Genomic DNA, 14,204 nt, shown 5'->3' with positions numbered 1-14,204 from the left:
TCCTCCTCTGCTCCTCTCCTCCTCTGCTCCTCTGCTCCTCTGCTCCTCTGCTCCTCTGCTCCTCTCCTCCTCTGCTCCTCTGCTCCTCTCCTCCTCTGCTCCTCTGCTCCTCTGCTCCTCTGCTCCTCTCCTCCTCTCCTCCTCTGCTCCTTTACTCCTCTCCTCCTTTGCTCCTTTGCTCTGCAGAAGTTTTAAAATGTCCACCATCTCCATGAGACGCATGACGTCCCCTGCTGTCTGCTTCCCTTTAGGTGACCCTGGCGGTTTATTGCGGCTCTGCTGTTTCCAGCAATCACCCGAAATAGAGGAGAGCTGCGCTGATTGGTCGGAGAGCCTCGAACGATCCGCTCGAAGTTCGCGCAGAGGAAGGAAGGAGGTGAATAAACCGCGGAGTGTTTTTAACTGACGGTCTGTCTTTGCTCTGCGGACCTGATTGAAGCAGCAGAAATCTGCACTTTGTAAGTTTTCATTTATTCTTCTTAATCTAATCAGTTATTTAAAATGTAACATGCATGTTGAAAATTTCAATAAACTTATAAAAAGGTTTTCCTCATTTGGTTCCTCAGATTAAATTATTTCTCTTTTAACTTTATTGAGGAAAACTCTGAAAGTGACTCAAACATGTTTTTTCTGCACCAGTTTCTAAACTCCTCTGTCGGTAATTGGTTAATTAATATCTGAAGATTTGGTGAAGGCATCATCATCATCAGCAGCAGCAGCAGGATGGGAGGAGGAGGGCAGAAGGAGGAGGCAGGAGAGCCAGGCAGCGGGAAGGCTGCAGGTGTTTACACCTGGGAGGAGGTGCAGAAGCACCGCAGCAGGAGAGACCAGTGGCTGGTGGTTAACAGGAAGGTTTATAACATCAGCCAGTGGGCCAGAAGGCATCCAGGAGGCTCTCATGTCATCGGCCACTATGCAGGAGAGGATGCTACGGTAAATATGACGCAGCTTTTATCTTCTGCAATGTTTTTGTTTTTTACAGACTAGAAAATAAAAATGAAGCAAACTTTTACAAATTAAACTTTTGGTTCTAATGATGTGGAGCAAATATCTGGGATTACATCAGAGCCAGGCTGCAGGAGGTTTCTAATATCACTAGAATAAAGTCATCTTTCAACAACCTGTTTCAGATAAAACTTCACATGATGCTCCACATTCCTCATGTTAGGGAAGAAAGGGATTCTTGTCATAAAATAGAACTTAATTCTGATAATGTTACGACTTGTTTCTCGAAATAGAAGAAAAAGAAAAATCTCCAGCCTGGCCCTAATAGTTCATGGTACAGAATAAATGGAGTCATAGTAAAATGATAATTAAAGAGGATAACACATTAAGGTGGTTGTAAGAAATGAATATTCCCAAAAAGTGCAAAAATAATCCACAGGATTTGTTTCCGAGTTCAAAGACGCTTCGCTTCCCATCCAGGAAGTTTTGGACAATGAAATAAACAGTTAATTTACAATTGATATGATTATAAAATCACTCAGTAATAAAATAGGCCATTGATAAAAAAAAAATTCACATTAATTCACATTGGAACGTCTGGATTGAGCCATGAAAATGTCTTTGTCTGTCGTTTTCATTTAGAATTGGACTCTTTAGCTTCCAGGTTCTTTTAAAGTGGATCTTTAGGTCTGTTGCTGTTTAACAGCTAAAACCTCACTGGAGACTCGAGGTATAAAGATATAAGCCACTAAAATGGAAACACGTACGTGAAAGTTAAATTATGCATTTAATTTTTATTAATAAGTAAAATATTCAATAGAATATTATAAAGATACAAAAAGACATTTTCTGTCTAAGAATCCTTCAGGTTTAGTATTTTATAGTTATAGAGTTTTGGTTGAATAGTTTGACATCAATAAACTTATGAAAGAGACATTAAAGTTTAAATTTAAAGATATTTTTAAACCTTTTTTAAATCCTCACCTTGTCAGTCTGACCTCATGTGTAGGTCAACATTTTTCTCTCATAGAAAACTCATGACACAATGTCCAAATGTTATTTGAAATTAAAGTTGATTAAATGTAATTCATTAATTAATAATAGATAAAAAATCTGCATATAAAATCAATATTTTTCCAGCAGAGTTGGTTAAAACTGTCCCTCCTTCAGACACCATCGCAGTTATAGAAGAAATGAGAAGATCTGATGCTGCTTTTTATCAAAGCATTGATCATCTATTTTTTTTCCCCTGGGAGGGGGGGGGGGTAACCTCACGCATCTTTGGCTGATTGTGTTCATTGTTTACTTTGCTTAAAGATGATTTTGCACATTTCCTCAACAGAGACAAGAAATTCATTCGTCTCCATCTTTGAATATCTTGCAGAATGTCAGTGTTTGTCTGAAGGCAGATTTTCCGTTACTCTGTGGATGTTTAAACGTAATATTATTAGAACTGAAAACTTACCAGAATGCGATGAAGTAATCAGCTGGTTTTTATGTTGGTTTAAATATTTATTCATGCAAAGTGCTAAAAAGATGAAGCTAAAAAAGGCCTGATTTGCATAGATATCCCCCAGGAGGAACTCCCCCTCTTTCACTCCCAAAGAGTTTAGCTTTTTTCCTGCACACTAGAGGGCGCTCTCACCTGTTCTACCTCATTGGAAAACTGCAGCTAAATATCATCCAAGTTCTCCTTTCCTGTTTAGGGATGGTCTCTATAAGCAAAGCCTGAATCTCCATAGAAAATATCTCTAAAATAAACCCTTAGAAAATCAGGATTTTGTAGATTTGAACTAAATCCTGGATTTTTCTTTTTATATTTTTATCAGTTAATTAGCTAAGAGCAAATGATGCACCTTCATTAAATAAAAAATGAAGTATTTGTTAAAATGACAGAAAAAAGGAAATCAGTTCTAATTCACTAAGAAGAAAGTCATGAGATAAGATATTTATTTATTTTTTATCTCATATTGGAAAAATTCCCTGTCTGCATTAAACCCCTTGGGGAGCAGTGGGCTGCCATTATGCGGCAGCAGTGTGGGGTTAATCCTTTAAGCCAGGGATGTCAAACTGGTTCCATAAAGGGTCGTTTTGCTGCAGGTTTTCTTTCCAACCAAGCAATAACACACCAGACTCCATCCATCTCATCTAGTCATCAGGTAAAGACTGAACTCACTTGATGAGATGACTGGAGTCTGATGTGCTATTGCTTGTCTGATGTGCTATTGCTTGTCAGATGTGCTATTGCTTGGTTGGGAAGAAACATGCGGCCCTTTCTGGAACATCCCTGGCTTCAGCCCAGAGGGTTTCCACCTGATATTCCATATGTGAATAAAAGCCAGTTCAGCTCCCAAAATGTAAATTGGAAATACAATCGTTCGTATTTGTGTGACAAAAAGGCAGTGAGGAATATTTTTCAGGTGGAACCACTATTTTAAATGTTACCACGTCTGATTTATAGGTGATTAAACGAAGAAAAAAAAAAAAAAAAACTTTTCCAAAATTAAAAACTGTAAAACATCATAAAGCTCTTTAGAAACTCTGGATGAACCTCAGACTTTATAGATCCACATCTTCACTGTAATTTAAGCTAATTTAGACTGAATGAGTTGAAGCATGTTTGTTCCACAGAGGTTTTAGTGGGCAGTGCGCTAGCAGGAAATGGGATTTTAGCACAGTGGTTCCGAAAGTGCAAATATGCATTTTATCCACTAATAAAAGAGAATCTATTCAGACAAATCTGCTGATTTCCATTATTGGAGACTTTCTGCATGAGGCAAAGAAGATTCAGCCGCTGGTTCATTGAAATTTACCAATAAAATCACCAAAGTGGATAGAAAATAAGAATAAGAGAGCAGCTTATGGAAAGCACTCTGCTTACATCACCTGAAATGGTCACACAATGACCTCTGACCCCTCCTTGGAAAGGTCTGAGCCTCTAGTTTCCAATGATGGTGGCCATTAGGGGGCGGGGCTAAAGATGAATACCTGCAGAGTCACACATGTCAGGTGGAATTTTAAATCTCATTTAATTTGTTTACACAGCTATAGAACAAAAAGTATTTGTGAAAAAATAATTTAAAAAAATGTTTTAGAAATTTTAAAGCCCCATTTGAAAGATGTGTGGATGAAACACCATGTGACTGAGTTTGGGCCTTTTCTATACAGGTGCTGGTCATAAAATTAGAATATCATGAAAAAGTAGATTGATTTCAGTAATTCCATTTAAAAAGTGAAACTTGTATATTATATTCATACATTACATACAAACTCATATATTTCAGATGTTTATTTTGTTTAATTTTGATGATTACAAATGACAACAAATGAAAATCTCAAATTTATCATATCAGAAAATTAGAATATTGTGAAAAGGTTCAAAATTGATGGCCCCTGGTGCCACACTCTAATCAGCTAATTAACTCAAACCACCTGCAAAAGCCTTTAAATGGTCTTTCAGTCTAGTTCTATAGGCTACACAATCATGGGGAAGACTGCTGACTTGACAGTTGTCCAAAAGACGACCATCGACACCTTGCACAAGGAGGGCAAGACACAAAAGGTCATCGCTAAAGAGGCTGGCTGTTCACAGAGCTCAGTGTCCAAGCACATTAATAGAGAGGCGAAGGGAAGGAAAAGATGTGGTCGAAAAAAGTGTACAAGCAAGAGAGATAACCGCACCCTGGAGAGGATTGTGAAACAAAACCCCTTCAAAAATGTGGGGGAGATTCACAAAGAGTGGACTGCAGCTGGAGTGAGTGCTTCAAGAACCACCACACACAGACGTATGAAAGACATGGGTTTCTGCTGTCGCATTCCTTGTGTCAAGCCACTCTTGAACCACAGACAGCGTCAGAAGCGTCTTGCCTGGGCTAAAGAGAAACAGGACTGGACTGCTGGTGAGTGGTCCAAAGTCATGTTCTCTGATGAAAGTAAATTTTGCATTTCCTTTGGAAATCAAGGTCCCAGAGTCTGGAGGAAAAGAAGAGAGGCACTTCATCCACGTTGCTTGAAGTCCAGTGTAAAGTTTCCACAGTCAGTGATGGTTTGGGGTGCCATGTCATCTGCTGGTGTTGGTCCATTGTGTTTTCTGAGGTCCAGGGTCAACGCAGCCACATACCAGGAAGTTTTAGAGCACTTCATGCTTCCTGCAGCTGACCAACTTTTTGGAGATGCAGATTTCATTTTCCAACAGGACTTGGCACCTGCACACAGTGCCAAAGCTACCAGTACCTGGTTGAAGGACCATGGTATCCCTGTTCTTAATTGGCCAGCAAACTCTCCTGACCTTAACCCCATAGAAAATCTATGGGGTATTGTGAAGAAGAAGATGCAATACACCAGACCCAACAATTCAGAAGAGCTAAAAGCCACTATTAGAGCAACCTGGGCTATCATAACACCTGAGCAGTGCCACAGACTGATCGACTCCATGCCACGCCGCATTGCTGCAGTAATACAGGCCAAAGGAGGCCCAACTAAATACTGAGTGCTGTACATGCTCATACTTTTCATGTTCATACTTTTCAGTTGGCCAACATTTCTATAAATCCTTTGTTTTTATTGGTCTTCAGTAATATTCTAATTTTCTGATATGATGAATTTGAGATTTTCATTTGTTGTCATTTGTAATCATCAAAATTAAACAAAATAAACATCTGAAATATATGAGTTTGTATGTAATGTATGAATATAATATACAAGTTTCACTTTTTAAATGGAATTACTGAAATCAATCTACTTTTTCATGATATTCTAATTTTATGACCAGCACCTGTAAATAGATAAAAATCTGCTGGTGTCAGCTGGGCCCTGTAGCGGTCTTGCTCAGGGACCCAGAGTGGAAGTCTGTGGGAGGGGCTTGGACCCAGAACCTCTGGATTCCAGGCTCTATGCCCCCCCCTGGCCACCAGGCTCTCCTGCTTGTAATGAGATTTTTCTTCTGTGTTTTCCAGGAAGCTTTCACAGCTTTCCATCCGGATCAAACGTTTGTTCAGAAGTTTCTAGAGCCTCTGCAGATTGGAGAGTTGGCAGAAACAGAGCCGAGCCAGGACGGAAACAAAGATGTGAGAAGAATCTGACCCCCCCATAAATCTGAGATTACTGCCTGAACTTTTGCTTGTTTTAGAGACGCGTACATCATCCAGGAAACCATCGAACCATAAGGCAGAGTTTTCCTTGATTTTACAAACCTGACATATATTTCAGCTTCCTTTTCCTTTGCTTCCAGGCCGCCATCATACAGGATTTTAAAATGCTACGCAGTGAGTTGGAGAAGGAGGGTCTCTTTAGAGCAAAGCCGTTATTCTTCTGCCTCCATCTGGGTCACATCCTGCTGCTGGAGGCGCTGGCCTGGATCATGGTCTCCTACTGGGGGACGAGCTGGACTCTCACCTTACTCTGCGCCGCCATGTTGGCAACTTCTCAAGTAATTTGAACATTATTTATTGAAAATAGTTTGACAGCAATAATAGATGAGCTTAGGAAAGAGGAAATGACTCTTAAACATTTTCTAAGGCGCAGGCTGGATGGCTGCAGCATGACTTTGGGCACCTTTCTGTCTTCAACAAGTCCAAATGGAATCATCTGGTCCATAAGTTTGTCATTGGACATTTAAAGGTAGCCTTTGCAGATTGATTTATTTTTTGGTGCATTGATCTCAGTTTTTAGGAGTTAGATTTTCTTCCAGGGAGCTGCAGCCAGCTGGTGGAATCACCTGCATTTTAATCACCACGCCAAACCTAATGTCCTGAGCAAGGATCCTGATGTCAACATGTCAGGCATCTTTGTTCTGGGATCCGTTCAACCTGTGGAGGCAAGAAGCTGAACGCAGATTTATTTTCACCTCTTAGAGAGTCAGAAAGCCCAACTGCTCAAACTCAGGCGTTCTCCTCTGCTTCCTCCCGCAGTACGGCATCAAGAAGATCAAACACCTGCCCTACAATCACCAGCACCAGTACTTCTTTCTATGTACGTCTGCTAGAAGTCATGGAAGAAGAGAAAAGAGAAAAACTCTTGATTCTTGAAAAATAAAATCCTTTCTCTGTCTCAGTGGGGCCGCCGCTGCTCATCCCAATCATCTTCAACCTGCAAGTATTGCATGTCATGATTTCTCGCCGGAACTGGGTGGTAAGAAGTCACGATTTTTCTTTTCTATTTCTGTAAGGAACTTTTTTTGATGCCTATTCAAAAAATTTTAAATATATTTAAAAAAGATGCTTTGCCATAAAAAAAAATCTTTTTTAATATTTGCACGGTATTCTGAAACTTATGAATGTTTTAAAGACGATGAGCATGATTTAATTTAAAATTGGTTTCCATCCAGGGTCCAAAAAAGTTGAAATCAATCCACAGGACTTTGTTACCAAGTTTGAAGATGTTTCTCTTCCATCCAGGAAGATTTTTCAATTCAAAATGTCAGAAATAGCGTTTAGTTCCAAGTTTAATCCAGCAGTAACCAATTAAAAATCATTGGGGTCGGAATATAGAAAATCATCAACCAGTAAAGGTCTGGAGACATTTTTAATTATAATCCGTTACTTTAAACAGAATTTAATAAAGAAATAAAATGAGGATTTTATGCATCCATGTTATACATTGAATTTTTAAATAAAAAACATTTTTCCATTTTAAAATCTAAAGTGTTTTTAAGTAGAGAACAACAATCGTTCAGTTTGGTTTATAGATAATTTCCTGATTCCCATATTTTCTCAAACCCCTGAACTGACGGTTTGTTATTTTCTTTCTTTTTTCTGTCTTAATGTTGGCAGTGGGCTTTAGGCTGCCCTGCAAGGCTTTAAACCTGGGTTTAACCGGAGACTAAGCCATTCTCAAGCACATATCAAGGAGCTCATTTTGAGCCTGGATCCAGATTTATTGTTGATTCTGTTCATGGTGGAGAATCCTGCTTCACAGCAGCAGGTTGAGCCAAACATCCTCTAAATGTGCAGGGTCATCTTTGAGCACGCCATTTCACTTTTCTTTCACCAGTTCACCGCAGTTCTTCCAGCAGTCCACACTTTCTCTGCTCTCTTTTTCTCATGGTCTTCTCCTTCTTTCCCATCGCCCGGCTTGCCACAGGTTTGCCTGCTGTGTCTAAAAGTAGCAGCAGCAGCAACCCAGACTGACAGCTCATTGGCTCATTTGGATCACGTGCAGCCTGGAGCCGGACGCTCCCCAGGGCTTTACCGTAATAACAGGAGAAGAGGGGCAGGTGAAATTAGACCCTGTCGTCAGACAACGTGCGGTAATTTATAAATGTTTTAAATCAGGTTGGGTCTGGATTAGCCAGCAGGTGGATCCGGACCGCGGTCCACTAATCCATGACCTCTGGTCTATACAGTAGCCTAACAGGTCATTGCAGGCTCTTTGTTAGCCTGCATAGCCCCATACCTGTCTATGTCTCTGACATTAGATAGAGAAACATCTTCAAACTTGGAAACAAAGTTCAATGATTGTTTATTAACCTTTTTTTAATGACTTTGACCTGAGAATGACTGAGAATCTTCACCAGTTACCTTCCTGAAATTTGAAAAGAAATAAACATTTATAAACATAAGGGAAACGATAGCGAACATCCATTTCTTCTATCTCTTCACTGAATGTGAGGAAGTTTAATATTCCTTTGTTCTGCTTGCAGCATCAGTTCAGCGATCCTCAGGGTTTATCTTGTAAAAGATGAGTCTGTGTCTTTTGTTCTATAAAGGATCTGATCTGGTATTTGTCCTTCTACGCCCGATTCTTCTCCTGTTACCTTACGCTTTATGGCTTCTTTGGCTCGGTGGCTGTCATCATGTTTGTTAGGTAAGACTTCAGATTTAACTCATTTAGCTATTTCTTTTTTTCCCTGTTGGTTTGAATAATTTCATTCATACCTGAGTTTCCAAAAGCTGTTCTTTAGAAACAGTCATGACAATAACTATTAGAGAAGCTTTATATCCTGATCATTTCTACCTCTTAGTTACGTGTTTCTTTGTTTTCTTCAAAAGCTTTGGGTTAATTTGGACTTTCTCTTTATTGACTCGACCTTATTGTCCTCTATTTGGTTTAAAGATGTTTTTTAAAGAGGTTTCTTATTTAGTAATGATTGAAAAATGTGCTTGACTCTTATTAATGATTTAATTCTACTATATTTGGAGGATTTTTTATTCCAATTGTTTTAGTTTGTGGCACAGGATCATATTTTATTATTAGATTCATATAAACACGTTTCCATACAGTGTACAGCAAACAGATAATAACTATAAGGCGTTATTACTTCAAAGAAAATAACAAATAAATTCATGGTTTAAGTGGATTAAAACAATAATGAAAACAAACTGCAATTGGAAAAAGGTTTTTTTTTAACCTGATTATTTTGCAGATTCCTGGAGAGTCACTGGTTTGTTTGGGTGACTCAGATGAATCATCTCCCCATGAATATAGATCATGAAAAGCGGCGAGACTGGCTGACGATGCAGGTACCTTTCATTCTTTCATCAAACTAATACTGTTATACTGTCATTAGATGGATTTTCACCATCTGCACTATTGTGATGGAAATCTGCAGCACAGAAAGCAGAACATCCTGTTTGCAAATAGGATAATGGAATATTATACTGGCTCAGTATTATATTCCATTATATTACACTTAATGATTTAAAAATTCATTTATGGATGTTTTTTAATGGAGAAACGCCACAGATTTGCACCACTAACTTCTATCTATTGTACAGTATATCGTTTATATTGGATTAATACAAAGTAGTGGACAGTAGTGAACGAGGGTTTTAAACATGTCATGATAATCAGCCATATCAGTTATTGTCACATGGTCGGCCGTTCGAAATCCCTTAAAGTCTCTTTGACAGGAAAAGTATTACAGCATCACTATGGCAACGTCTCAATTAAATAAAAATACAAGATCTCAGACTTTGAAGGTCATCAGGTGTTCATGATGTTTCCTTGGAGAATGAAATGTGTGACGGTGTAGAACTGAATTAGACCGGCATTTACTCCAACTACAGACGGACGGACGGACGGACGGACGGATAGATAGACAGACTTGTTGGACCATTTTTGTTTCTCCATAAAGTGGAAATTAAACGGTTAACCAAACTAGCTTAGTTCACCAGATTGTGTCTTACTGTCATCAGATGCTTTATTACCAATTCCAAATATTTTGTTACTTTACTTCAGTAGAAATATTGTCTATCTTTACTTTACTGCAGTAATTATTTTACAGACATCTTTCTACCTCCAATCTTAAAATTTTTTGCAATTATCTCCACTTTCTCCTCCTTACATTTTAAAAATAAACTTGTTTTGTTTCATGTAAGCTCAGTTTTATTATGGCCTGTTGGTATAAAAAATAATTAGTTTCATCCAGACAATGAATTTCTCTGTGGTTGGACTCGGTGCTGCCTCAACTTGTTGCTCACCACATGCTAAAATAAATCGTTTTTCAAGATGTTGCAAAGTTAAATGTGACGCTGTTACCATTAGTTGTAAAACTAAGAAAAGGAAGTCTAAGGAATTTATCATCCAGAATGGTAGAAAAATGTTCCTTTAATAGAGCAGAGCAATAAAGCTTCTGGCCTTCATGGTTTTTCATTACTTTTACTTTTATACTTTAAGTAGTTTTAAAAATGTTACTTTTACACTTTTACTGGAGTTAAAAGCTGAAGTTGATCCTTTTTAAACAGCAGGATTTATACTGGAGGAATAAATATTAATACTTTTGACATATCTGACTATCATCAGTAATTATATTGCAAATGTGAAAAATCGAAACGTAAAAGAAAAAAACGAAGCGTTTTTTAATGTATTTAGCGCCACCATGTTGCAGTTCTCCCACTGATGTCTTGAAGGATCTGATGCTTTCGTGTTTCAGTTACAGGCCACATGTAACATCGATCAGTCCTTCTTCAACGACTGGTTCAGCGGACACCTCAACTTTCAAATCGAGCACCAGTGAGTCCGAATCACTCACCAGATCAAACTGGATATTTGTTTGTATTTTTAATAGAAATTCAGAAATATTTTGTAGTTGGATTCTATAGATGAAAGTCTATTTAATGAATGACGTAAAACGTTCATGAAGGTGAGCAGATTGTTGGAATGAAAGGTGCTGAAATGTCAGTTTTCTTGTTTTAACTGATGATGTTTTCAATAATGTTTGATCTATATGATCCTAATTATTCATAGCTGCTCTCATGAAGGCAAAGCTGCTAAACAGAGTTAAAGGGGTGATAGAATGCAGAGTTTCCATTGTCGTAGCTGAATAACGATGGTTCAGTGGGTGAAATAGAGGCACAGAGAAGTTCAAACCCCATCAACTCCTCCTTTCTCTGCAAATCTCACAACTCTAACCTTCCATCATAAAACAGGCGAATCCAAACCAAGCGCAGAGTTGACGTAAACTCGGGGATGTTGCCTTATTTGGTTCTGGCCTGGACTTTTGTGGCGCTGACATTGGCATCCAGACCAGCCAACTGGTTTACTGGGCCAAGAACATGAATAGAGGAAGATGGAAGACAGCAGTTTAGCTGTTTAGCCTAAAGTTGGGTTTACTGCTACAAGAATTACAGAGCAGGAAGTTCCTCTATTGAAAATGAACCACAGGTGGAAATGCAGCGTTCCAGGCTGACCGGAGGAAGGGGAACATTTTCACAATCTTGGCTGGGCCGCTGACTGGACCGTACTGGACACTCGAACCCGAGCCGTCAGCTCCAGGGCTGGTCCGGAGCCAACAGGGGACGGAGCGACCGAATCCGACCTGGAGGCGGTATGCTTCCCCCCCACCCGCCATACCATGGGGAAGCATGGTAAGGCAGGTGGGGGGGAAGCATACCGTCACCGGATCGGGTTCGGTCGCTCCGTCCCCCCATTGGCTCTGGAGCTGACGGCTCGCTTCGAGAACACGGTGTGTTTCGACTCCGTGCTGCGCTCTAGTCGACCAAAATCCCCGGTTTTTAAATTCCGCTCGGACATTTTTTTAGGTCTGAAAAGTAGGACATGTCCTGGAAAAAGAGGACGTCTGGTCCCCCTACCATATCAACAATCTGATGTTTCAGTGAGTGAGTGCTTGTTGCTATGATGCTCATTCATTCTATTACCCCTTTAAAGATGAAGGGCTGTTTGCCACATTCATCTCAGCTTTTAATCCTAGCAGATGAGACCAGATGTTTGCAAAGGGTTTGGTTGGATGAGAGTCTTTCAAGGAGAAAAGGAAATATTTCGTTACATCTTTTTCATCTGAGGTTGGTTGATTTTATTTCAGACTCTTTTTTTGTCTTTAAGTTTGTTTCCAACAATGCCGAGGCACAACTACCACCTGGCGGCCCAGAGAGTCCGCGCTCTGTGTGACAAACACGGGATCCCCTACCAGAAGAAAAGTTTGTGGCGAGGAATGACTGATATTGTCAGGTAATACACTCACCACAGGAGAATCAGTCAAAGCTAAAAATAATGCATGAGCAGAAGAGTGCTGTCAGAAGCAATCAGTCTTTGTCTATCTGTCCACCAGCCTGGATACAAACTGATGCTTTCCCATTTTTATACTTTTTTCAGCTCACTGAAGACGTCCGGCGATCTCTGGCTTGATGCTTATCTTCATAAATGATGAGGTGTTTTTAAATGGAAAAGTCTTCCTTTAGATTAAATTCCTGCCATGTTTTAAAGTAAACAACAGCAACAAGCATCAGACTAATTTTCCTTTCTGTAGACAGTGTAGTTGATGGACTGAGAACATCCTTAAAGCTTTTGGGATTTTCAATTCTCCTTACTGACACATGTTTTATTTAAAATAAGTATTTGTTAATTTGTTAATTTTCTACTATATTCCGATTATTCCTGTTAATTTCTCTGACATAAAAAAGTCAAATGTAATAAAATCTCACAATGATCATTTTGTTTTTTGTTTTTCTCCAATCTCTCCCCGTATTACAGAATAAAAGCATTTTTGACTAAAACCGACAAACATTTAGTGATATTATAAAAGTAAGATATAGTAATAAAATCATAATGCTAATTTTTGCCTTTTGGTGTCTTAAAGAATTTGCTGAGTTTCTTATGAAGATTAAGCAAAAATGAAATCTGTAAGACGCTTTATGAGCCTCATCATCTGAACCACCTGCTGAGGAGCTTCAGCCAATCGATGATGGACCAAACTGCCAGCACTGAGATCTGAAGCCAGCTGTCACTGTAGACCCTCTTCATTAAGACGAAGGCCCAGCTCCTCTTCAGCGCATCAGTCGAACCTTCAGCCACCTCTGCCCGTCTCCTCCATCTCTCTTAAGCCTCTTTCCCACTGAAATCAGTGGATCGACCCGCTAACAACCGGCATTTGGCTCCCTTACGATTGGCAGAGCAAGCTGATCTCACCCCTCGCTGCCAAGGTGCATGGCCTCTGCCCCCCCACAGCAGCAAAGTCCAACTCATATATTAGCCCCATTTCCACCCCCTTCTTAAAACCGATCCGTGCCGAGTTCAGACCGAGCTTGGATCAGTTAACCGCACCGAGCTCGGTTTCATACGGCCGTTTACACACCATGTTAGCACGGTTCCTCGCCTCCTAGTGATGATCTACGGTACTACTGCTCTCTAGAATTGAAGGAGGGAATCACACAAATCAAAATGGCGGCGCCCGTAACATTCAGGAAGTTATGTTTGGTAATAATTTTGCTGTTTATGGAGAGTCAGGCGAAGAAGGCAGCCTTTGGTGGATTTACTTGACAGAGTCGGCTTTTGGGAAGTGAAAACGACAAACAATCGTCTAATCAGGGCTTCAAGACGCAGGAAACAACGACGGACATTGAGGTTCATCACACTGCTAAGCTGGAAATCATGTGGCTCGGTAGGGAAGCTAGGATTTTTAGGAATTTCCTGATTACGGAGGCTGACTGTAAGGGGATGGCACGGTCTGCTCATGAGAACCATGCCAGAACTGAACCGCGGCGAGCCCTACTGATGAACTAGTACCATGTTAGCGCAGTTCGGTTGGGTCTGGCACCGTCCGATTCAGTTTGGGTGTCATTTATACTCAACAGTTATCCGGGTTACCGTGATCCGACCGATCTCAGCTCGGTTTCTAAAGGGTAGTACTAGAAATGAAGCATTCCTAAAGAGTTAAAAATCAATCCACTGGACTTTGTTTCCAAGTCTGAAGATGTTTCTCTTCCAGGAAGCTTTTCAATTCAAAATGTCAGAAATATTGTTGAGTTCCAGGTTTTATCCAGCAGCCCAAACTTGTTTGTCTTCAAACCTGGAAACAAAGTCCA

The 14,204-nt window shown here is 39.9% G+C and overlaps 1 protein-coding gene across 1 annotated transcript; it reads left to right on the top strand.

Annotated features, from left to right (window-relative positions):
* The first annotated feature begins 312 nt into the window (after positions 1–312).
* Positions 313–12,832, top strand: LOC119787429 (acyl-CoA Delta-4 desaturase-like). The gene is made up of 13 exons (XM_038291295.1): positions 313–458; positions 640–933; positions 5,901–6,011; positions 6,176–6,373; positions 6,463–6,564; positions 6,635–6,760; positions 6,855–6,915; positions 6,998–7,074; positions 8,651–8,748; positions 9,308–9,404; positions 10,817–10,896; positions 12,226–12,351; positions 12,496–12,832. Exons 2-13 carry the CDS (start codon positions 724–726, stop codon positions 12,545–12,547), a joined length of 1,338 nt encoding a protein of 445 aa, XP_038147223.1. The 5' UTR covers positions 313–458; positions 640–723; the 3' UTR covers positions 12,548–12,832.
* Positions 12,833–14,204: the final 1,372 nt, after the last annotated feature.

This window comes from Cyprinodon tularosa, unplaced genomic scaffold (assembly GCF_016077235.1).
Source record: "Cyprinodon tularosa strain WSP-4 unplaced genomic scaffold, ASM1607723v1 ctg298, whole genome shotgun sequence".
NCBI classification, from domain to species: domain Eukaryota; kingdom Metazoa; phylum Chordata; class Actinopteri; order Cyprinodontiformes; family Cyprinodontidae; genus Cyprinodon; species Cyprinodon tularosa.
This window is presented reverse-complemented; position numbering and strand designations above follow the sequence as displayed.